Genomic DNA, 27,555 nt, shown 5'->3' with positions numbered 1-27,555 from the left:
TGAAAATCAAATGTTGAAAACGAATGTTGAATGTTGAAAGTTGAAAATTGAATGTTGAAAACGAATGTTGAATGTTGAAAAATGAAACGAATGTTGACAGTTGTAAAATGAAAACGAATGTTGACAGTTGAAAAATGAAAACGAATGTTGAAAAATGAAAACGAATGTTGAAAGTTGAAAATCGAATGTTGAATGTTGAAAACGAATGTTGAATGCATGTTGAAAATGGATGCAAGGAAACAAAAAAAAAAAAAAAAATTTGAATGTTGAATGTTGAATATTGAAATCGAATGTTGAATGTTGAAATCGAATGTTCAATGTTGAAAATAGATGCAAGAAAAGAAAAGAAAAAAAATTTGAATGTTGAATGTTGAATGTTGAAAATGGATGCAAGAAAACAAAATTTGAATGTTGAATGTTGAATGTTGAATATTGAACCAACTTGACATCCGTAGATTTGCATCAGTTGTTTCTCTAAATAGTGAACTAGGATGGTTAAAGACAACTTTAAGACGGTGGATTTTTATGGGTAGAAGATGGAATATGGATAGACAATAAGAGACTAACGAAAAAGCTTTTTTTTTACCTATAATAAATCGGGCCAGTGGAGCTCTCAGATGAAGGAAATTTTTCACAAAGTGGACATGGACAGTTGCTATGAATATGTAGATTTATGCAACATTGAACTTTTTTGTCAAAATGAACATCAAGAAACAAGAACGATCAGTTATGGCACAATGTCGCGGTGGTATTTCTACCTTTACGCATTGAAACTGGACGATTTAGAAATGAGGCTCCTGATGAACAATTTCGCACTTTCTGCGATGACGGATTGTTGAAGATGAAAAACATTTCTTGTAGTACTAAAAAGCGTACCATAATTTAAGACAATTATTATTGGAATCAGTGAACCTTGATAGTAATTTTATTGATAATAGAACATTTGCTATTTAATGACACTTTATCAAAGACAAACAGCCAAATACTTAGTACATTTATTTTTCTGTAAACGAAAGGAACTTCTTTATAAGTAACAATCACATTTCGTATTGAAAATTTGAACATTAGGTTTAAAGTGACTTATAGGTCCAATGGGCCGGGTGTAAATGTATTTAACTATTGTATTCTTATTATGCAATATTATCTATACTACACATGTCACTATGATAAATGATATACTTACTTACTTACTTTAATAGACAAAAATCATGACCTCTATGCTTCATACTATTTGAAAGTAATTTTCATAAATTGAACTGGGATCAAAGTGGCTTTAAGTGCTTTGTCTTTGATAATATGCTTTTTAGGCGAGACAAAAATCTCAATCATGTCAATATACCGTTCTTCATTTGTTCATAATTAATTCATTGTACTTACTCTTACTATGTGAAAATGTGACGTTATACGTGAAATCTACTGCTGTAATGTTGTAATATCCATCCACATAAACAGTAACTTTTAATTTAGAACCCGTTGGCGGAACAGTTTGAAGAATAGACATATTTGTGTATACAATGCTCTTATAAGCTGAGTCTGTAGTGCATGTGAAATTGGTAGAAATGGTATTAGACGTGTCCTCATATGATACAATAGGCTGCAATGATGTACCAGACTGCAACAAATAAAATATTATTCAGTTATGAATATGACACGCAAAGTGGTAACAGATAATGTGAAAACTAATGTAGCGTATCGTTAATCATACAAAACCAAGACAAGTAACGGTTTCAACTCGATTTGTTTCTGACCTTGTTTTGCATCACCATGAAAATACATCCCCATAAAATAAGATATGATGAAAATACCGAACTCCATAGCAAATTCAAACAAAAGAGTTCAACAAGAACAGACACAATAAGAGTTCTCAATCAACGGAACAAGTGAAAAGCAACTGCCATATTTCTGACTAAGTGCAGACATGTTCCGAAGTAAGTGGTTGGTTAAACCTTGTTCTGTAGCTAGCTTAACCTCCTACTGTAACAGTTGTTTATCGCCCCGTTATACTTTCAAACTTGTCTGAGCAAACAACCTAGACACGATAGGCCCAGTTTTTTTTTGTGTTCCGTGTTGAGGGTCTCACTTTGACTTTAAGATATGCAAAACAGCAATATCAGTGCTGTTCCTAGCAGCTATACAACAAAACTGAAAGGAAACTTCAAGCAAACAAACCGTTTGGTGACCTATAGTTGTTAATTTCCGTGTCATTTGGTCTTTTTGTAGGTTTGTCGTCATTGGCAATAATACAACTTCTGATTTGTTTATATATCAAATTAATCTGAAAATAATAAAATTAAATTCGTTGACAACAAGAATTGATTGTAAAAAGTAAAACCACCTAAATACTGAACTCCGAGGAAAATTCAAAATGGAAAGTCCCTAATCACATGGCAAAATCAAATGATAAAACACATCAAATTGATAGACAACAACTGTCATATTACAGGGTGCTATTACGAAGTCTCCCAAGAAAGTCCGCATCAATGTAAATCCTTTAAGACTTTTCCTATGCTCATCATTCACTCCGTCTTGCAGAAAATATATGGTTAAGGTGAAGTTATCTCAACTATTTTCAAGATATTCATATGTCAGGGGTGGGATTACTCATTTGGAGTAACCCTAAATATTATTCAAATCATCTAAGCTTTACCATATCTATGGTTTGTGGGTAGAGATGTTGGCAACTTACACAATAAACATATCCAAACAACAGGAGAATGTATTACCCTCGGGACGAACTCTGTATTTCACACCATTGTTGTTTCCATAGTAACGACGGCTTTATGCCGATCAACATTTTTGTAAATTTCATTCTCCTCGGAGCATTTTTTACTTTTTGCCTTTTTTTTGTGTTTTAGCTTGTAACAAATGGCAACACAATCAAATAATGTGCTTATTCGGTTTCAAATTTCATTGGTGTTATATTTCAGAAGAAATTTTGATACAGCAGCTTTCAAATTCATACAATGTTAGGAAATATAAATATGATGATCTGTATTTTTTTTAAAATGCTTTAGGCAACTATTTAGAAAACACACATGCATTCATTGTAGATAAAATAAAGATATAAAGATGTTCACTTTAAAATTTATTTTTGATAGACAATTATCAGCTCAGTTGTCAGTATTTCGGTACTGACATGATTAAACATACTTTTCTAAAATTGTCAGTTTTTCAATTTTTAAATTATTAAGAAACTAAGGTTTCAACTCCCTCAGGCATAGTTGGCTTTAGATGAATTTGGCTATTTATTTTAGGTAGTTTTGACGTATAGCCCTTCAGCGGTTTTGGTACTTATACATCTTCGGTTTTCAAATGTTTGGCTTATAGCGTTCCTGGTGAAGGTAAATCCAGAGAAGCGCTTCGGACGCAATAAATTATTAAATGTGTTGTTTTCAGTTTTTTACTCATCTGCTCATGTCTAATTCTACATGTTACTTATCTTTTCGTGGAGAATTACTCGTCAGATGAGGTACTTATCAATGAATAGCTTATTTCATAAAATACGAACCCTGCTGTTTATTACCCTTTTTATTATACTTTAATTCTTTCATTTGCTTCAAGTTCAAAATGAGATAAGCCAGTTATTGCAAGCAATGGCTTTTTTAGTCTTGGGTACGTTTTTATGCAAAATTACTTAAACTGCTGACATACATAATGAAAGTTTACTGAAACCAAGCATATAAAAAAAACGCACTGGATCACACATCCGAATGGTTATATCTACTCTAGATTAAAATATCGGTTACAGCACATTCAACAATTATGTCCATTTGTGCCATTCTATATTACTCTTGCTAATTATATCATTGAAATGGACATTTTGTCTGTGTAATTTCATAACAGAGGATTTAATAAAGGCAACGATAGTATACATTGTATCACTGTTCTCAAGTTATAAATCGATTAGGTGGAAACAAATTCACATTACAAGCTAAAACTAAGAGACAAATCAACTACATATATGAGAGGGAATAAATAAAACAACAGAAACACTGCGATAAATACAAAAGCCAAAATACAGTGGAACGAACTATTTGATATTAAATGCCATATTTCTGACTTAGAACTGGAAATGTTAAAACAAAATGGTGGTTTGAACCTGGTTTGTCGACTAGCCAAACCTCCAATTTGTATGACAGTGTTAAACATAACACACAATGCCAACACTACGCGACAACAATGCAATACAAGCGAATGTAAGGACATTAAGCATATAGAAATACATACACAATAATATAATAGCACTCTACAACACTTTAACACCCTCAGAATGACAACAAACACGTAGCTTCTATGATTTCATGATAGCACAGGACCCCAAAAAATGCTCTTTTCAAAAATATAATAAAAATTATTGGTCACCGTGCTATTTTTCAAGCTATGAGTCGTTGAAAATTGCCTAAATTTGCCTAGAATGATCATGAAAAAAACCCATTTTTGTGCATAAGATGAAATCTACGAGATAGAATTTTGAAATAAATTGTGAAAAGATAGGTTTTATAATATGTTTTAAGAAAATAAAAATAAAAAATGGTGTCATCGAACTTGTTTTCTTGCTACAAGTATAAATTAAAAAAAATCCTTATCATATCAGTATATTTTTTACTGAAAGAGTTCTCTCCCCTTAAATGGCTTATTGAAAAAAATTATCATAAAACACAAATGTTTGATATTGGTTTTAAAAAATATTTTGAAAAAGCAAAAAAAACGGCAAATTTTCTTAAAACAGCCTTGCCAATGAAATTACACATCTGTCTACAAATTCGCATTAAAGCTTAAAAAGGCCCCATAATTTTAAATTTTAAACAAATCAAACGAGAAAATTCATGGCCAGATTGATGTACAAAACAATTAACGAAAAACAAATACATCTATCTTTGTTTTAAATACAGAAATACTTGGCATGAGTAAAGTTTTATCCTGCCCCGTACTAAACAAAATTTCACATAAAAACATTTCATTGCATATAAAAAAAAAAAACATCACTGGAAATTTACCATTTAAATGTTCACCCTTTCTCCTGTTTACAAGCTTTAAGCATGTAACCTCAAGTTTCTGAAACTTCAAATAAAATAATTTATTGTGCTTTGAAACACCGAAAAAAAGTTCGAATGCGAATACATATGTACAAACTCTTTCAGGTATTTTTTTAGTAGCAACAAACTAAAGAATTAAGGATATGCTTTGATACTATATCTGCCCTTAAATTTTTACAAGATAACACTTTTGTTCGCGTGGGAGATTCCGTATATCGTCATGTTATCGGAATTCCAATGGAGACTACTTGTGCACCACTTATAGTGGATCTGTTTTTGTATTGTAATGAGTTACAATGTATGGCTAAAATCAGCAAAGACCCATCGAAACAACATTTGATACAAAATTTTGACAATACTTATAGATATTTGGATGATATATTGGCTCTCAATAATGACAACTTCAGTATATGTTTACTACAGAAATTTATCCTGTAGAACTAACTTTAAATAAAGCTAATACTAACAATGACCACTGCCCTTTCCTTGATCTTGATATCTATATTATTAACGGGAAGCTTAATACAAAAAAATATCATAAAAAGAGATGATTTTTCATTTCCAATCGTTTAGTATTCATTTTAAGATTTTAGCGAGAAAAATTTATTTATAACTGAAAAATTCACAAACTACTCAAAACATTTACTAAATTTTATCATCGGTGCAAGAACATCATCCGTAAATATAACTCAACCGCTGCATTTTTTCGCCTGTCTTAAGTAATAAGCCTCTGGGCTTTGTTATTCATTGTATGATTTTTATGCCCCATTTATGGGCATTATGTTGTCGGGTCTTTTGGTCCGTTCGTCCGTCAGTCCGTCCGTTCGTCCCGCTCCAGGTTAAAGTTTTCGATGAAGTTGAAGTCAAATCAACTTGAATCTTAGAACACCTGGGACAACATCCCCAATGCGCTTTGAAATGAGGAACTCAAAAGTCACGTGTAAAGAAAAAATCTCTGTGTAGTGATATTGGACATGTTTCTATTTTTAACAAATGTCTCAACTTAATTATTTGTGGTGATTAGGAAAGTAGAGGAACATAGAATAAATGTGTAAAAACTATGGAGCTATTGAATGTGTTCAAAGTATTAAATTTTCAAAGAACTTATTGTGTTAAAAAGGGGATATTTTACCACAAGGAGCCGCATCACAAAAGGATGTTCGTGGTTTGCTAATTTACGGAAAAAGTAATCTCACTTCGTACCCCGAAAATTTAACCACATATGTGAAAATGTCACAGCTTCGAAACGAGCTATCATACATATCCAAGTTTACGATATGGACTGAGCGACAGGAAAAAACGTTACCATTACCGCCTATGTAAAAACAATTAAAGATATTGAGCCACCTGTTCCTTATGATACGATATTTCTAATTTTAAGGCGAAATCAGAGATTTTCCCCCATTTTCACGGTCCATTGAACATGGAAAATGATAGTGCGGATTGGGCATCCGTGTACTATGCACACATTCTTGGTGGCCTTCGGCTGTTGTCTGCTCTATGGTCGTGTTGTTGTCCCTATGACACATTCCCCATTTCCATTCTCAATTTAATTATGACTCAGAACAAATTTATGGCAAAGAAATGAAGTATTAACTTCCAACCAATGCACGAGAATAATTTTATTCTACCCTATTTCGTATGCAACCTGGTGAGACGTACTATGATTTGGTGGTATTACACCAGTAGTCAGCACTTTTGTGTTTTTACCCATATAATAGATTTTCATTGATGTATTTGACGCATCTTATTGGAATGTTGTGGATTTAGCATCCCAACTGTTTTCATTCGAGAGGCACTGATGAGTCATATATAAACAAAACGCGTTTTTTTGGTGTACCAAATTAAAAATCTTGTATATTTTACGAGTTGTAATAATGAAGATGGTAAAATTTCAAGCGAAGTATTCAACTAATCTGTGTCAATTGCGAGCCCGAATACACCTGATATATACAATACATTTCGCCAGTCATTTGTTTGAAGAATCAGGGAATAGAAAACAGTCTATTTAAACATGTACTCAGTAAGCTATCATAACATGCATAATATTCAAAAACGACGAAACAACTAAAGAGTGTGTGGTAAAGTAAAAATGTTCTTATAGTGCGAACATCATCATGATAAATTTATGTTTTTACTTGTTTCCAGGTATCAAAAAGTAAAATCACAAAAATACTGAACTCTGAGTAATATTCAAAACGGAAAGACCCTAATCAAATTACAAAAACTTAAGCTCAAACACATCAAACGAATGGATAACAACTGTCATATGCATGACTTGGTACAGTCATTTTATTTTGTAGAAAATGGGGAATTAAACCTGTTTTTATAGCTAGCTAAACCTCTCAATTGTAAGACAGTCGGAACAAATTCCATTATATTGACAAAAATTAACAAACAAAACAAACAGACATACTATGAAAAATGTCAAAAATAGGGGTACAGCAGTCAACATTGTGTTTTAATCTTAATTACTGTTAATACAAAAAAAGAAGCACAAAAAGGCATAAATGATATTTAGCAACCTCATTCATTGCTTTTTTTTTGTATTTTTCGATTTTATTTGTTTATGTGAAATCCACACAAAAAGGATTAACAGATGTTAAGTACTGGGACTAAATACTTATCGTGACAGGCGCATGGTTATAGGCGAGTGTTATGAGAGCCAAATTTACATTTTTAATGCACCTACCTAGCATACGGCAAAATTATATATCACTGGAAAACTAAGAATGTGTATTTTCTAAATATCCCGGTCGTCAATAGAAATTATGGTGCCATTTTTCTTTAAATCGGGATCAAAGGTAATGGGTGCAATTTCAATTCACGGATACTTCCAGTAGAAAAATCGAGTCAAAACAAATGCAAAAACGAAACAATAGTATAGGAATACGGGAAAATATATTTCCATCATTCTATTAATTAATTTTGGTAGATTTTAACAGTAACCCATGTTACGTAACGTTTTCTCTCTGAGTCTTTGAAAAATAACCATTAAGTCACACAAATGAATATATAGTCGCCCTTGCATTGTTTAAATCTTATAATACCTCCATATCAACTGATTGCACGCATTTACAAACATAAATCTACAAATTTGATATAAATAACCCAAAGCAATATAATTGAAGCAAGGGTAAAATATAACATATGGCGTATTTTTAAAGTCATGAAAAGGTCCCATGATGAACTGAATATTAAAATGGAGGAAACGAATGGTCTACTATTAGTTTGAAAGCCTGCCAACCGCTTTAAGATCAGACACCCATAGGAAAGATTTTTTTATTATTATTATAGTGCAATATGTTGAGTCTGGATCATACCGCAATTTCATTTACATCACTAAATCAGATATGATAAAAGTATTAACAAACATTGCTATAATTAGTCAGGTGCTTCTAGTATATTTATATAAACAAATAGACAATTTTGATATAAAACATCACAAGGAAAATATGATCACTCATTGTACGTAAAACTGCATGTGTTTGATTTTACTTTAGCCGGCCGCCGTGTATCTTGAGATAATTAATCACACAACACTATTTTAGACGTGACAAAGTACTTCGAACTGTTAATTACGCTGGTGATGACGCTACTTTGGCACTAATATACTTACTTTTTTACAACTTGTTTCACCGCATCAAACGAAGGACAAGGTTATCCTAATATTTAACCTTTTATTTTGATTTCTTATGTTAATATTCCGTTATCGTATAATTAAATGATCGAAACGTCGGACCAATGCGATGTCGGACCATTTAGGTGTCGGAACATTGCCTTTTCGGAATACCATAGCTTCTTTTTAACTTGCAATCTCATCATTCTTATCGGTCAACATTTTCACACAAAGACCACTCCCTTGGCATGGACATAACACTACAGCAGAGGTTTTGCTCAAAGCGGACACAAGATCTACCACGGATTGATTTTAAAATTTGGAAAGGATATGAGGAATGTGCCAAAGAGACAACAACCCGATCAAAATGCTGAGAACGTCCGAATACTATCAATGGGTCATCAATGCAGCGAGAAACTCCCAAACCCTGAGGCGTCCTTCAGATGACCCTTCAACAAAAATGTAAACTTAAAGTGATAATGGACGTCATACTAAACTCCGAAATATACACAAGTAATTAAAATCAAAAATCATACAAGACTAACAAAGGCCAGAGGCTCCTGACTTGGGACAGGCGCAAAAATGTGGAGGGGTTAAGCATGTTTTTTTAGATCTCAACCCTCCCCATATACCTATACCTATACCTTTGCGGTAACAGATCAAACATTGAAGAAAGTCAGGTGACATCATACCAGGAAATATAATCGGACCGATGTTGCCTTTTAGCCAACCAAAGTCATACAGATAACTTTCATTGTTTCGAATTATGTAGTTAGATCGACATTGTCTTGGATAAGGTTTGACCCCCAGAAGAAGAAAAAGTACCATGAAGAAAGTATGCCCCTCAGAGGATACCTTATGAAGTTGTGTAACTTGCTTACAGGCTTTATGCATTTACAAAATATACAAACAGACAAGTCAGAATGAGTTGTAGATCTACTGCCCTCATTGATATATGAGAAGATATAAAAAAGAATATGTGGTATGATTGCCAATGAGACAACCGTCCATAAGAGACCAAAATGACACAGAAATTAACAACTATAGGTCACCGTACGGCCTTCAACAATGAGCAAAGCCCATACCGCATAATCAGCTATATAAGGTCCCGAAATGACAATGTAAGAGACTGCCTCAATAGAATTGGTACTTGTAGTACAACGTCTTTGTATAGAAAAAAACAGTAGACGATCGATAAGTTGTGCTTATTTTTGAAATATTTATAGCAAATCTTATGATATTATGTACTTTCAAATGGGATGTTTTCATCCTTTTTCATATTTATCGGCCAGTCTTCTATAAACTTCGTCTTTTCGTTTCCCACTGCGGCAACACAACTGTATCTTCATTTAAATGTTGAACTACATAGTTTATATGGAAATAAAATCCTGATAGACTATCAACTGTGCCAATCAATGGATAGTTTTTGCTTTTTAGAATAGGAAGGGTTTCATTGTAACTGGACTGTGAAAATTCGACGCGACTCGGAAGATTTTCTACAATTTTCCGATACGATTGCTAATTTAGAAAGGTGTGAATTCGACAGAACCCAAAAACTATGTTTTAGTTTGATTTGATCTTAATTTCGGACGATTTTATTATACCTGTTTAAGCTACACTGAAGTTAAAGATAGCAATAGGACCATATATGATTTATCGTTCTCTAATAACACTATTAAGTACACGGAAATCGACTAAAATATTCAGTCAAAAACCGATTACGAAGAAGATAAGGAATTCCGGAAACTATACTTATTTTACCCAACATCATAAAATTAAAGAATTTCGTGATTTTAGGTGTAATACCACCAAATCATGGTACGTCACATCCGGTTGTACGAAAGTAGGTCTAAAAAATATTCCCTTGAATTTGACAGTTGTAGAAAATTAACCCTGCATTTCAAAGCACTTAAATTTATCTGAGTCATACATTTTGTAAACATGTATGTTGAGTGTCTGAAAGCATCATTCCTTTTTGATTTGATGGTCTTATAAAATATGTTGGAAACTTATTATAAGGTTACATAGTTACCAAAGCAGGTAACCAGTAAATAACAGTGTAAAAATTGGGTTGTTTACTACCGGTGATGGTTACTTTCTTATATGCAATGAAATGTAGTGTGAAATTTTCACTTTTTTAAAGTGCCAATTTAACAAAGACTAATAAGGGAAAATCAAAGGTGGTATTACACCTATTAGAGCTTTCTTACAAATTGACGAAAGGTACGAACGAACGTAAAGGGAGCACGTATTTCATTTCTACAATAACATTTAAAAGAGTCTTTGTTTTATCAAGTAAAACAGAATTCTTTTCTCAATCAAGTGTATTAAAAAAAAAAATATCACAAATAATACACGATTTTAATATAACCAAACAGACAAAAATTAGTATCAAATACACTGACGTCCGATACGTTACTTATGTAAACCACGATCGAAGTACACACATTTCCGCGGGAATTTTTTAAGCACGAGTTTCACGATTAACATTTCAATGACATTATTGAAGTAGGTTAGTCTAAATTTAAGGTTCCACTAAAGTCAAAATATAGGACACTTCATTAACATCTAAACTTTGCCTGTATTTTTCAACCTATAATGAATAAAGTCATAAACTATCTGCACATATGTTCATTTAAACATACTTAACATATACACACTGTGTAAATTGTAAATAAACTTGAAATTGTTATGTTGTGGCCAAACCGGTTCTTGGGGTGAACACTCAATTTTCAAAAAAATCTGCAGGCCTGCAAGACGACTTAATTTGCTTAAAATTGGTATGGACGAATACTGTTACATATAATGCAGGGCAAGCTCATGCTAATTTGTCACATACATACAGTTGGGTGCAGACCAAACATTACATGTAGACGGGCCGAAAAAGTTAACGCGGCGTTTACTCGCGTGCACTTCATGTAAACGCCGCGTTAACTGTGCGTTAACTCAGAAATTGCAGTAGACATTAAAATTAAACGGGCGTTTACTCTCGCGTTTACCTCCGCGTTAACGCAAAAACGGCGCGTCTTCTAATTTTGTAAAGAGTAAACGGGCGTTTACTTTCACAATTACCTCCGCGTTAACGTGAACAAATGCGCGTCTTCTATTTTCGTAAAAAGTAAACACGCGTTTACTTTTTGTAGTAAACGCCCGTTAACGCAGATTGTCATCGTATCCTGGATACACTGACCTAAAATGTGAAATTAATTGACCAACTGGTCATTTCCGCTGGACATATTGACGATGACAGTTAATAAAAAATGTTATCACACATCTGTATTTAATTGAACAATAAGTATAGTAAATGTCTTGTTCTTTGCAAATAATTAGTTTAATAATGTTTATTCAAAAACATGTAATTTAATCCTCACCAAAATCAAACAGTTTTCTCATCTTAGACAAACTGACTCGTAAAGCAAAACTATTTGATATCATTTACCAAAACTGACAATATTTACCCTTTAACAAGTTATCTTATTCTATATAGTAGTAATTCAGTTACATGTTTATGCCATAATGGACCATATGATACAATTGACAGCAATTTTTGAACCAGCCTAATGGCCATGACCTCTTTTTATTTAAAATATTGAATCTTTAACAAAATTCAGGAGTTTTCATACATCAGACTGACTCGTAGTATATAATTATTTGTCCGCAACAACCAATACTGACCATATAAGCAATTTATTATGTAAATCTATATAGCCGCATAGTAAATGAGTTATATTTTCATATATAGATTGATTGTATATAATAAAAAAGGAAGCAATATTTTAATATTATGACTAAACAATTTTGATTGCATCAATTAAAACTGTGCCAGCATGTCCTTTTTTATTCAAAATATTGAATCGCAAACAAAATTCAATAGTTTCATACCACAGACTGACTCATATAATAAAATTATTTGTCTGCAACAACCAAAACTGACCATATCAGCATTTTATTATGTAAATCTATATAGCCACATAGTAAATGAGTTATATTTTCATGTAAGGACTGATTGTATAATGAAAAAGGTAGAAATATTAGAATATTATGACTAAAAAATTTTGCTCACATCAATTTAGAGTGCCAGTATGTCCTTTTTTATTCAAAATATTGAATTTTATACAAAATTCAATAGTTTTCATACCTCACTCAGACTAACTCATATAATAAAATTATTTGTCCACAACAACCAAAACTGACCATATAAGTATTTTATTATGTAAATCAATATAGCTGCATTGTAAATGAGTTGTATTTTCATGTAAGGATTGATTGTTTAATGAAAAAGGTAGCAATATTTGAATATAATGACTAAAAAAATTTGCGCGCATTTATTTAGAGTGCCAGCATGTCCTTTTTTTTATTCAAAATATTGAATCGTAAACAAAATTCAGTAGTTTTCATACCTCAGACTGACTCATATAATAAAATTATTTTTCCGCAACAACCAAAACTGACCATATAAGCATTTTATGATGTAAATCCATAAGGTAACATAGTAAATGAGTTCTATTTTCATGTAAGGATTGATTGTATAATGAAAAAGGTAGCAATATTTGAATATCATGACTGAAAAATTTCGTTCGCATCAATTTAGAGTGCCAGCATGTCCTTTTTTTATTCAAAATATTGAATCTCAAACAAATTTCAGTAGTTTTTAAACCTCAGACTGACTTGTTATATATAATTATTAGTCCCCAACAACCAAAACTGACCATATAAGCATTTTATTATGTAAATCTATATAGCCACATAGTAAATGAGTTATATTTTCATATATAGATTGATTGTATATCATAAAAAAGGAAGCAATATTTTAATATTATGACTAAACAATTTTGTTTGCATCAATTAAAACTGTGCCAGCATGTCCTTTTTTATTCAAAATATTGAATCGCAAACAAAATTCATTAGTTTCATACCTCAGACTGACTCATATAATAAAACTATTTGTCCGCAACAAACAAAACTGACCATATAAGCATTTTATTATGTAAATATATATAGCCACATAGTAAATGAGTTATATTTTCATGTAAGGACTGATTGTATATTGAAAAAGGTAGAAATATTAGAATATTATGACTACAAAATTTTGCTCACATCAATTTAGAGTGCCAGTATGTCCTTTTTTTATTCAAAATATTGAATCTTATACAAAATTCAATAGTTTTCATACCTCAGACTAACTCATATAATAAAATTATTTGTCCACAACAATCAAAACTGACCATATAAGTATTTTATTATGTAAATCAATATAGCTGCATTGTAAATGAGTTGTATTTTCATGTAAGGATTGATTGTTTAATGAAAAAGGTAGCAATATTTGAAAAATTTGGTTTGCATCAATTTAGAGTGCCAGCATGTACTTTTTTTATTCAAAATATTGAATTGTAAACAAAATTCAGTAGTTTTCATACCTCAGACTGACTCATATAAAAAAATATTTTTCCGCAACAACCAAAACTGACCATATAAGCATTTTATGATGTAAATCCATAAGGCAACATAGTAAATGAGTTATATTTTCTTGTAAGGATTGATTGTATAATGAAAGAGGAAGCAATATTTGAATATTATGACTGAAAAATTTGGTTTGCATCAATTTAGAGTGCCAGCATGTACTTTTTTTATTCAAAATATTGAATTGTAAACAAAATTCAGTAGTTTTCATACCTCAGACTGACTAATATAATAAAAAAAAAATTCTGCAACAACCAAAACTGACCATATAAGCATTTTATTATGTAAATCCATAAGGTTACATAGTAAATGAGTTCTATTTTCATGTAAGGATTGATTGTATAATGAAAAAGGTAGCAATATTTGAATATTATGACTGAAAAATTTGGTTTGCATCAATTTAGACCATATAAGCATTTTATTATGTAAATCTAATAGCCGCATAGTAAATGAGTTATATTTTCATGTAAGGATTGATTTTATAATGAAAAAGGTAGAAATATTTGAAAATTATGACTGAAAAATTTTGTTTGCATCAATTTAAAGTGCAAGCATGTCCTTTTCTTATTCAAAATATTGAATAGTAAACAAATTTCAGTAGTTTTTATACCTCAGACTGGCTCGTTTTCTAAAATTAATTGTCCGCAACAACCAAAACTGACCATATTAGCACTTTATTATGTAAATCTATATAGTCACATAGAAAATGAGTTACATTTTCATTTAAGAATTGATTGTATAATATGAAAGGTAGCAATATTTGAATTTTATGACTCAAAAAAATTGGTGTACTTTTTTATACTAATTATTGAATTGTAATCCAATTTAAGTAGTTTTCATACCTAAGACTGACTCATATTATAAAATTATCTGTCTGCAACAACCAAAACTGACCATATTAACACTTTATTATGTAAATCTATATCACGTCATAGTAAAAGAGTTGTATTTTCATGTAAGGACTGATTGTATCAATAAAAAGGTAGCAATATTGGAACAGTATGAATTAAAAAAAAAATTGGTTCGCATCAATCATGTCAATTTAGAGTGCCACGTCCTTTTTTATTCAAAATATTGAATTGAAACAAATTTCATTAGTTTTCATACGAATAACTCGTATTAAAAAAAAATTTGTTCGCAACAACCAATACAGAACATATTAGCACTCTATATAGCTGAATAGTAAATGAGTTATATATCCATGTAAAGGCTAGCAATATTTGAACTTTTAAATTGACGGGATGGTACAAATGTACAAACTTATGTTTCACTTTATAAATCATATCCCTGTACCATTTACGTTTGGTCGTTTGTCAAAACAGAGGCTTAAATCATGTTAACCCAAGACAAACGAGGTGAATTTCGATTAAAAATCTTGTATTAAATGCACCGAGCTATTATAGGTTACAATACACCATTAGATTTTATGGGCGCAGCCATTTTATGAGCATAACATGGTATTCAGAATTAAGAGTATGGCGAATCCTGATTGGTCGATATGTGCGCCCGTTATTTTTTATTATTAGAGACTTCGTGCATTTTGCTTTATATAAAAAGCAAAATAAAAATTATTCCGTAGCCCTAAAGGCACTGAGATGACTTTTCAACGCTAGGACAAGACACGTATTTTTAAGGACAAAATTGATAGGCATGGGAGATAAGTACAAAATACGCTAAGAAAAGCAACGCGAACCTATATTTTTTGGACCAAAAAATACTGTCCTAATAACTTTTCTTTGATTCTAGCAAGGTTTCGTTAAAAAAAATCAACTTTCTAAAGTCTGTATCTCGAAAAAGGCTACCATTGTCGCCTATGGGAAAATTAATTGTTTATTTCAATCTATACAGCATCGACATTTCTTTATCATAGTGCTCAAAAAGTGTCAAAAACAGTCATTTTACTTGACATTTGATGTGAAACCGTATTTTTTGGTGACAAATGAAATATTGATTATCTAGTTTTTAAGCTATAGTCTGTTTCATATTGGTATTGCGTTTTACCTTAGAAACAAGGGTGGGCTCGACTTCTGACTTACTGTGGAACAAATATGTCATTTTCTGAAGTTCTGCTGATTTGTTCGAAGAGAGCAAGTACACGTCTAGAGTTTGTGAATATAAATCGATTTTTAAACATAACAATCTCGACCCAAGTGCTGTTATCGAAATTACCAAATTCAGCGAAAATGTACGGAAATGGTCTCCTTCGAACATTGAAATGTTCACACGAATAACAAACTAAAAGAATGAAATAAGCATGCCATTTTGTAGTTAACAAACAGTTATCGATGTCAAAACACAAATATTTACACATATTCCATATTTTGAAATGCTATAGTCTGTTTCAAAAATGTACTTTTATACGAAAATGGTTTCATTTAAAACTGTTGTTCAAAATTCACCGTAGTAGTTATATATTGGATTGGTTTTGGTATCAATATAATCAGTACTTGATGATATATAAAGATTCATTGGAGAAAGTGGGCATTATCTTCAGTCCCTTTTTAACAGAACCGCATTTACTCAAAAAAACAGATTTTTTTTCTTCACATTTTTTTACTGGGGTCACCTCCGATAAAAAATTGTGAAAAATCAGAGAGTAAAGCCAGAACGGTTTGAAGATGATTTATTTGTGGCATATATATTTGTGCATCTAACGCACTATGAATTGCACGATACAAGAAAGTATTAAATACCGTATACAGCATCGACATTTCTTTATCATAGTGCTCAAAAAGTGTCAAAAACAGTCATTTTACTTGACATTTGATGTGAAACCGTATTTTTTGGTGACAAATGAAATATTGATTATCTAGTTTTTAAGCTATAGTCTGTTTCATATTGGTATTGCGTTTTACCTTAGAAACAAGGGTGGGCTCGACTTCTGACTTACTGTGGAACAAATATGTCATTTTCTGAAGTTCTGCTGATTTGTTCGAAGAGAGCAAGTACACGTCTAGAGTTTGTGAATATAAATCGATTTTTAAACATAACAATCTCGACCCAAGTGCTGTTATCGAAATTACCAAATTCAGCGAAAATGTACGGAAATGGTCTCCTTCGAACATTGAAATGTTCACACGAATAACAAACTAAAAGAATGAAATAAGCATGCCATTTTGTAGTTAACAAACAGTTATCGATGTCAAAACACAAATATTTACACATATTCCATATTTTGAAATGCTATAGTCTGTTTCAAAAATGTACTTTTATACGAAAATGGTTTCATTTAAAACTGTTGTTCAAAATTCACCGTAGTAGTTATATATTGGATTGGTTTTGGTATCAATATAATCAGTACTTGATGATATATAAAGATTCATTGGAGAAAGTGGGCATTATCTTCAGTCCCTTTTTAACAGAACCGCATTTACTCAAAAAAACAGATTTTTTTTCTTCACATTTTTTTACTGGGGTCACCTCCGATAAAAAATTGTGAAAAATCAGAGAGTAAAGCCAGAACGGTTTGAAGATGATTTATTTGTGGCATATATATTTGTGCATCTAACGCACTATGAATTGCACGATACAAGAAAGTATTAAATACCGTATACAGCATCGACATTTCTTTATCATAGTGCTCAAAAAGTGTCAAAAACAGTCATTTTACTTGACATTTGATGTGAAACCGTATTTTTTGGTGACAAATGAAATATTGATTATCTAGTTTTTAAGCTATAGTCTGTTTCATATTGGTATTGCGTTTTACCTTAGAAACAAGGGTGGGCTCGACTTCTGACTTACTGTGGAACAAATATGTCATTTTCTGAAGTTCTGCTGATTTGTTCGAAGAGAGCAAGTACACGTCTAGAGTTTGTGAATATAAATCGATTTTTAAACATAACAATCTCGACCCAAGTGCTGTTATCGAAATTACCAAATTCAGCGAAAATGTACGGAAATGGTCTCCTTCGAACATTGAAATGTTCACACGAATAACAAACTAAAAGAATGAAATAAGCATGCCATTTTGTAGTTAACAAACAGTTATCGATGTCAAAACACAAATATTTACACATATTCCATATTTTGAAATGCTATAGTCTGTTTCAAAAATGTACTTTTATACGAAAATGGTTTCATTTAAAACTGTTGTTCAAAATTCACCGTAGTAGTTATATATTGGATTGGTTTTGGTATCAATATAATCAGTACTTGATGATATATAAAGATTCATTGGAGAAAGTGGGCATTATCTTCAGTCCCTTTTTAACAGAACCGCATTTACTCAAAAAAACAGATTTTTTTTCTTCACATTTTTTTACTGGGGTCACCTCCGATAAAAAATTGTGAAAAATCAGAGAGTAAAGCCAGAACGGTTTGAAGATGATTTATTTGTGGCATATATATTTGTGCATCTAACGCACTATGAATTGCACGATACAAGAAAGTATTAAATACCGTATACAGCATCGACATTTCTTTATCATAGTGCTCAAAAAGTGTCAAAAACAGTCATTTTACTTGACATTTGATGTGAAACCGTATTTTTTGGTGACAAATGAAATATTGATTATCTAGTTTTTAAGCTATAGTCTGTTTCATATTGGTATTGCGTTTTACCTTAGAAACAAGGGTGGGCTCGACTTCTGACTTACTGTGGAACAAATATGTCATTTTCTGAAGTTCTGCTGATTTGTTCGAAGAGAGCAAGTACACGTCTAGAGTTTGTGAATATAAATCGATTTTTAAACATAACAATCTCGACCCAAGTGCTGTTATCGAAATTACCAAATTCAGCGAAAATGTACGGAAATGGTCTCCTTCGAACATTGAAATGTTCACACGAATAACAAACTAAAAGAATGAAATAAGCATGCCATTTTGTAGTTAACAAACAGTTATCGATGTCAAAACACAAATATTTACACATATTCCATATTTTGAAATGCTATAGTCTGTTTCAAAAATGTACTTTTATACGAAAATGGTTTCATTTAAAACTGTTGTTCAAAATTCACCGTAGTAGTTATATATTGGATTGGTTTTGGTATCAATATAATCAGTACTTGATGATATATAAAGATTCATTGGAGAAAGTGGGCATTATCTTCAGTCCCTTTTTAACAGAACCGCATTTACTCAAAAAAACAGATTTTTTTTCTTCACATTTTTTTACTGGGGTCACCTCCGATAAAAAATTGTGAAAAATCAGAGAGTAAAGCCAGAACGGTTTGAAGATGATTTATTTGTGGCATATATATTTGTGCATCTAACGCACTATGAATTGCACGATACAAGAAAGTATTAAATACCGTATACAGCATCGACATTTCTTTATCATAGTGCTCAAAAAGTGTCAAAAACAGTCATTTTACTTGACATTTGATGTGAAACCGTATTTTTTGGTGACAAATGAAATATTGATTATCTAGTTTTTAAGCTATAGTCTGTTTCATATTGGTATTGCGTTTTACCTTAGAAACAAGGGTGGGCTCGACTTCTGACTTACTGTGGAACAAATATGTCATTTTCTGAAGTTCTGCTGATTTGTTCGAAGAGAGCAAGTACACGTCTAGAGTTTGTGAATATAAATCGATTTTTAAACATAACAATCTCGACCCAAGTGCTGTTATCGAAATTACCAAATTCAGCGAAAATGTACGGAAATGGTCTCCTTCGAACATTGAAATGTTCACACGAATAACAAACTAAAAGAATGAAATAAGCATGCCATTTTGTAGTTAACAAACAGTTATCGATGTCAAAACACAAATATTTACACATATTCCATATTTTGAAATGCTATAGTCTGTTTCAAAAATGTACTTTTATACGAAAATGGTTTCATTTAAAACTGTTGTTCAAAATTCACCGTAGTAGTTATATATTGGATTGGTTTTGGTATCAATATAATCAGTACTTGATGATATATAAAGATTCATTGGAGAAAGTGGGCATTATCTTCAGTCCCTTTTTAACAGAACCGCATTTACTCAAAAAAACAGATTTTTTTTCTTCACATTTTTTTACTGGGGTCACCTCCGATAAAAAATTGTGAAAAATCAGAGAGTAAAGCCAGAACGGTTTGAAGATGATTTATTTGTGGCATATATATTTGTGCATCTAACGCACTATGAATTGCACGATACAAGAAAGTATTAAATACCGTATACAGCATCGACATTTCTTTATCATAGTGCTCAAAAAGTGTCAAAAACAGTCATTTTACTTGACATTTGATGTGAAACCGTATTTTTTGGTGACAAATGAAATATTGATTATCTAGTTTTTAAGCTATAGTCTGTTTCATATTGGTATTGCGTTTTACCTTAGAAACAAGGGTGGGCTCGACTTCTGACTTACTGTGGAACAAATATGTCATTTTCTGAAGTTCTGCTGATTTGTTCGAAGAGAGCAAGTACACGTCGAGAGTTTGTGAATATAAATCGATTTTTAAACATAACAATCTCGACCCAAGTGCTGTTATCGAAATTACCAAATTCAGCGAAAATGTACGGAAATGGTCTCCTTCGAACATTGAAATGTTCACACGAATAACAAACTAAAAGAATGAAATAAGCATGCCATTTTGTAGTTAACAAACAGTTATCGATGTCAAAACACAAATATTTACACATATTCCATATTTTGAAATGCTATAGTCTGTTTCAAAAATGTACTTTTATACGAAAATGGTTTCATTTAAAACTGTTGTTCAAAATTCACCGTAGTAGTTATATATTGGATTGGTTTTGGTATCAATATAATCAGTACTTGATGATATATAAAGATTCATTGGAGAAAGTGGGCATTATCTTCAGTCCCTTTTTAACAGAACCGCATTTACTCAAAAAAACAGATTTTTTTTCTTCACATTTTTTTACTGGGGTCACCTCCGATAAAAAATTGTGAAAAATCAGAGAGTAAAGCCAGAACGGTTTGAAGATGATTTATTTGTGGCATATATATTTGTGCATCTAACGCACTATGAATTGCACGATACAAGAAAGTATTAAATACCGTATACAGCATCGACATTTCTTTATCATAGTGCTCAAAAAGTGTCAAAAACAGTCATTTTACTTGACATTTGATGTGAAACCGTATTTTTTGGTGACAAATGAAATATTGATTATCTAGTTTTTAAGCTATAGTCTGTTTCATATTGGTATTGCGTTTTACCTTAGAAACAAGGGTGGGCTCGACTTCTGACTTACTGTGGAACAAATATGTCATTTTCTGAAGTTCTGCTGATTTGTTCGAAGAGAGCAAGTACACGTCTAGAGTTTGTGAATATAAATCGATTTTTAAACATAACAATCTCGACCCAAGTGCTGTTATCGAAATTACCAAATTCAGCGAAAATGTACGGAAATGGTCTCCTTCGAACATTGAAATGTTCACACGAATAACAAACTAAAAGAATGAAATAAGCATGCCATTTTGTAGTTAACAAACAGTTATCGATGTCAAAACACAAATATTTACACATATTCCATATTTTGAAATGCTATAGTCTGTTTCAAAAATGTACTTTTATACGAAAATGGTTTCATTTAAAACTGTTGTTCAAAATTCACCGTAGTAGTTATATATTGGATTGGTTTTGGTATCAATATAATCAGTACTTGATGATATATAAAGATTCATTGGAGAAAGTGGGCATTATCTTCAGTCCCTTTTTAACAGAACCGCATTTACTCAAAAAAACAGATTTTTTTTCTTCACATTTTTTTACTGGGGTCACCTCCGATAAAAAATTGTGAAAAATCAGAGAGTAAAGCCAGAACGGTTTGAAGATGATTTATTTGTGGCATATATATTTGTGCATCTAACGCACTATGAATTGCACGATACAAGAAAGTATTAAATACCGTATACAGCATCGACATTTCTTTATCATAGTGCTCAAAAAGTGTCAAAAACAGTCATTTTACTTGACATTTGATGTGAAACCGTATTTTTTGGTGACAAATGAAATATTGATTATCTAGTTTTTAAGCTATAGTCTGTTTCATATTGGTATTGCGTTTTACCTTAGAAACAAGGGTGGGCTCGACTTCTGACTTACTGTGGAACAAATATGTCATTTTCTGAAGTTCTGCTGATTTGTTCGAAGAGAGCAAGTACACGTCTAGAGTTTGTGAATATAAATCGATTTTTAAACATAACAATCTCGACCCAAGTGCTGTTATCGAAATTACCAAATTCAGCGAAAATGTACGGAAATGGTCTCCTTCGAACATTGAAATGTTCACACGAATAACAAACTAAAAGAATGAAATAAGCATGCCATTTTGTAGTTAACAAACAGTTATCGATGTCAAAACACAAATATTTACACATATTCCATATTTTGAAATGCTATAGTCTGTTTCAAAAATGTACTTTTATACGAAAATGGTTTCATTTAAAACTGTTGTTCAAAATTCACCGTAGTAGTTATATATTGGATTGGTTTTGGTATCAATATAATCAGTACTTGATGATATATAAAGATTCATTGGAGAAAGTGGGCATTATCTTCAGTCCCTTTTTAACAGAACCGCATTTACTCAAAAAAACAGATTTTTTTTCTTCACATTTTTTTACTGGGGTCACCTCCGATAAAAAATTGTGAAAAATCAGAGAGTAAAGCCAGAACGGTTTGAAGATGATTTATTTGTGGCATATATATTTGTGCATCTAACGCACTATGAATTGCACGATACAAGAAAGTATTAAATACCGTATACAGCATCGACATTTCTTTATCATAGTGCTCAAAAAGTGTCAAAAACAGTCATTTTACTTGACATTTGATGTGAAACCGTATTTTTTGGTGACAAATGAAATATTGATTATCTAGTTTTTAAGCTATAGTCTGTTTCATATTGGTATTGCGTTTTACCTTAGAAACAAGGGTGGGCTCGACTTCTGACTTACTGTGGAACAAATATGTCATTTTCTGAAGTTCTGCTGATTTGTTCGAAGAGAGCAAGTACACGTCTAGAGTTTGTGAATATAAATCGATTTTTAAACATAACAATCTCGACCCAAGTGCTGTTATCGAAATTACCAAATTCAGCGAAAATGTACGGAAATGGTCTCCTTCGAACATTGAAATGTTCACACGAATAACAAACTAAAAGAATGAAATAAGCATGCCATTTTGTAGTTAACAAACAGTTATCGATGTCAAAACACAAATATTTACACATATTCCATATTTTGAAATGCTATAGTCTGTTTCAAAAATGTACTTTTATACGAAAATGGTTTCATTTAAAACTGTTGTTCAAAATTCACCGTAGTAGTTATATATTGGATTGGTTTTGGTATCAATATAATCAGTACTTGATGATATATAAAGATTCATTGGAGAAAGTGGGCATTATCTTCAGTCCCTTTTTAACAGAACCGCATTTACTCAAAAAAACAGATTTTTTTTCTTCACATTTTTTTACTGGGGTCACCTCCGATAAAAAATTGTGAAAAATCAGAGAGTAAAGCCAGAACGGTTTGAAGATGATTTATTTGTGGCATATATATTTGTGCATCTAACGCACTATGAATTGCACGATACAAGAAAGTATTAAATACCGTATACAGCATCGACATTTCTTTATCATAGTGCTCAAAAAGTGTCAAAAACAGTCATTTTACTTGACATTTGATGTGAAACCGTATTTTTTGGTGACAAATGAAATATTGATTATCTAGTTTTTAAGCTATAGTCTGTTTCATATTGGTATTGCGTTTTACCTTAGAAACAAGGGTGGGCTCGACTTCTGACTTACTGTGGAACAAATATGTCATTTTCTGAAGTTCTGCTGATTTGTTCGAAGAGAGCAAGTACACGTCTAGAGTTTGTGAATATAAATCGATTTTTAAACATAACAATCTCGACCCAAGTGCTGTTATCGAAATTACCAAATTCAGCGAAAATGTACGGAAATGGTCTCCTTCGAACATTGAAATGTTCAAATGAATAACAAACTAAAAGAATGAAATAAGCATGCCATTTTGTAGTTAACAAACAGTTATCGATGTCAAAACACAAATATTTACACATATTCCATATTTTGAAATGCTATAGTCTGTTTCAAAAATGTACTTTTATACGAAAATGGTTTCATTTAAAACTGTTGTTCAAAATTCACCGTAGTAGTTATATATTGGATTGGTTTTGGTATCAATATAATCAGTACTTGATGATATATAAAGATTCATTGGAGAAAGTGGGCATTATCTTCAGTCCCTTTTTAACAGAACCGCATTTACTCAAAAAAACAGATTTTTTTTCTTCACATTTTTTTACTGGGGTCACCTCCGATAAAAAATTGTGAAAAATCAGAGAGTAAAGCCAGAACGGTTTGAAGATGATTTATTTGTGGCATATATATTTGTGCATCTAACGCACTATGAATTGCACGATACAAGAAAGTATTAAATACCGTATACAGCATCGACATTTCTTTATCATAGTGCTCAAAAAGTGTCAAAAACAGTCATTTTACTTGACATTTGATGTGAAACCGTATTTTTTGGTGACAAATGAAATATTGATTATCTAGTTTTTAAGCTATAGTCTGTTTCATATTGGTATTGCGTTTTACCTTAGAAACAAGGGTGGGCTCGACTTCTGACTTACTGTGGAACAAATATGTCATTTTCTGAAGTTCTGCTGATTTGTTCGAAGAGAGCAAGTACACGTCTAGAGTTTGTGAATATAAATCGATTTTTAAACATAACAATCTCGACCCAAGTGCTGTTATCGAAATTACCAAATTCAGCGAAAATGTACGGAAATGGTCTCCTTCGAACATTGAAATGTTCACACGAATAACAAACTAAAAGAATGAAATAAGCATGCCATTTTGTAGTTAACAAACAGTTATCGATGTCAAAACACAAATATTTACACATATTCCATATTTTGAAATGCTATAGTCTGTTTCAAAAATGTACTTTTATACGAAAATGGTTTCATTTAAAACTGTTGTTCAAAATTCACCGTAGTAGTTATATATTGGATTGGTTTTGGTATCAATATAATCAGTACTTGATGATATATAAAGATTCATTGGAGAAAGTGGGCATTATCTTCAGTCCCTTTTTAACAGAACCGCATTTACTCAAAAAAACAGATTTTTTTTCTTCACATTTTTTTACTGGGGTCACCTCCGATAAAAAATTGTGAAAAATCAGAGAATAAAGCCAGAACGGTTTGAAGATGATTTATTTGTGGCATATATATTTGTGCATCTAACGCACTATGAATTGCACGATACAAGAAAGTATTAAATACCGTATACAGCATCGACATTTCTTTATCATAGTGCTCAAAAAGTGTCAAAAACAGTCATTTTACTTGACATTTGATGTGAAACCGTATTTTTTGGTGACAAATGAAATATTGATTATCTAGTTTTTAAGCTATAGTCTGTTTCATATTGGTATTGCGTTTTACCTTAGAAACAAGGGTGGGCTCGACTTCTGACTTACTGTGGAACAAATATGTCATTTTCTGAAGTTCTGCTGATTTGTTCGAAGAGAGCAAGTACACGTCTAGAGTTTGTGAATATAAATCGATTTTTAAACATAACAATCTCGACCCAAGTGCTGTTATCGAAATTACCAAATTCAGCGAAAATGTACGGAAATGGTCTCCTTCGAACATTGAAATGTTCACACGAATAACAAACTAAAAGAATGAAATAAGCATGCCATTTTGTAGTTAACAAACAGTTATCGATGTCAAAACACAAATATTTACACATATTCCATATTTTGAAATGCTATAGTCTGTTTCAAAAATGTACTTTTATACGAAAATGGTTTCATTTAAAACTGTTGTTCAAAATTCACCGTAGTAGTTATATATTGGATTGGTTTTGGTATCAATATAATCAGTACTTGATGATATATAAAGATTCATTGGAGAAAGTGGGCATTATCTTCAGTCCCTTTTTAACAGAACCGCATTTACTCAAAAAAACAGATTTTTTTTCTTCACATTTTTTTACTGGGGTCACCTCCGATAAAAAATTGTGAAAAATCAGAGAGTAAAGCCAGAACGGTTTGAAGATGATTTATTTGTGGCATATATATTTGTGCATCTAACGCACTATGAATTGCACGATACAAGAAAGTATTAAATACCGTATACAGCATCGACATTTCTTTATCATAGTGCTCAAAAAGTGTCAAAAACAGTCATTTTACTTGACATTTGATGTGAAACCGTATTTTTTGGTGACAAATGAAATATTGATTATCTAGTTTTTAAGCTATAGTCTGTTTCATATTGGTATTGCGTTTTACCTTAGAAACAAGGGTGGGCTCGACTTCTGACTTACTGTGGAACAAATATGTCATTTTCTGAAGTTCTGCTGATTTGTTCGAAGAGAGCAAGTACACGTCTAGAGTTTGTGAATATAAATCGATTTTTAAACATAACAATCTCGACCCAAGTGCTGTTATCGAAATTACCAAATTCAGCGAAAATGTACGGAAATGGTCTCCTTCGAACATTGAAATGTTCACACGAATAACAAACTAAAAGAATGAAATAAGCATGCCATTTTGTAGTTAACAAACAGTTATCGATGTCAAAACACAAATATTTACACATATTCCATATTTTGAAATGCTATAGTCTGTTTCAAAAATGTACTTTTATACGAAAATGGTTTCATTTAAAACTGTTGTTCAAAATTCACCGTAGTAGTTATATATTGGATTGGTTTTGGTATCAATATAATCAGTACTTGATGATATATAAAGATTCATTGGAGAAAGTGGGCATTATCTTCAGTCCCTTTTTAACAGAACCGCATTTACTCAAAAAAACAGATTTTTTTTCTTCACATTTTTTTACTGGGGTCACCTCCGATAAAAAATTGTGAAAAATCAGAGAGTAAAGCCAGAACGGTTTGAAGATGATTTATTTGTGGCATATATATTTGTGCATCTAACGCACTATGAATTGCACGATACAAGAAAGTATTAAATACCGTATACAGCATCGACATTTCTTTATCATAGTGCTCAAAAAGTGTCAAAAACAGTCATTTTACTTGACATTTGATGTGAAACCGTATTTTTTGGTGACAAATGAAATATTGATTATCTAGTTTTTAAGCTATAGTCTGTTTCATATTGGTATTGCGTTTTACCTTAGAAACAAGGGTGGGCTCGACTTCTGACTTACTGTGGAACAAATATGTCATTTTCTGAAGTTCTGCTGATTTGTTCGAAGAGAGCAAGTACACGTCTAGAGTTTGTGAATATAAATCGATTTTTAAACATAACAATCTCGACCCAAGTGCTGTTATCGAAATTACCAAATTCAGCGAAAATGTACGGAAATGGTCTCCTTCGAACATTGAAATGTTCACACGAATAACAAACTAAAAGAATGAAATAAGCATGCCATTTTGTAGTTAACAAACAGTTATCGATGTCAAAACACAAATATTTACACATATTCCATATTTTGAAATGCTATAGTCT

The 27,555-nt window shown here is 31.7% G+C and overlaps 1 protein-coding gene across 2 annotated transcripts in view; it reads right to left on the bottom strand.

Annotated features, from left to right (window-relative positions):
* LOC134720861 (uncharacterized) overlaps positions 1–27,555 on the bottom strand; it is a 103,560-nt gene that overhangs the window by 15,533 nt on the left and 60,472 nt on the right. For both annotated transcript variants that reach the window (XM_063583418.1, XM_063583420.1), the window contains exon 5: positions 1,378–1,612. In XM_063583418.1, coding sequence (XP_063439488.1) covers positions 1,378–1,612 — 235 coding nt within the window. The remainder of the gene's footprint in view (positions 1–1,377; positions 1,613–27,555) is intronic.

The sequence above is a fragment of the Mytilus trossulus genome, chromosome 6 (assembly GCF_036588685.1).
Source record: "Mytilus trossulus isolate FHL-02 chromosome 6, PNRI_Mtr1.1.1.hap1, whole genome shotgun sequence".
Lineage (NCBI taxonomy): Eukaryota > Metazoa > Mollusca > Bivalvia > Mytilida > Mytilidae > Mytilus > Mytilus trossulus.
This window is presented reverse-complemented; position numbering and strand designations above follow the sequence as displayed.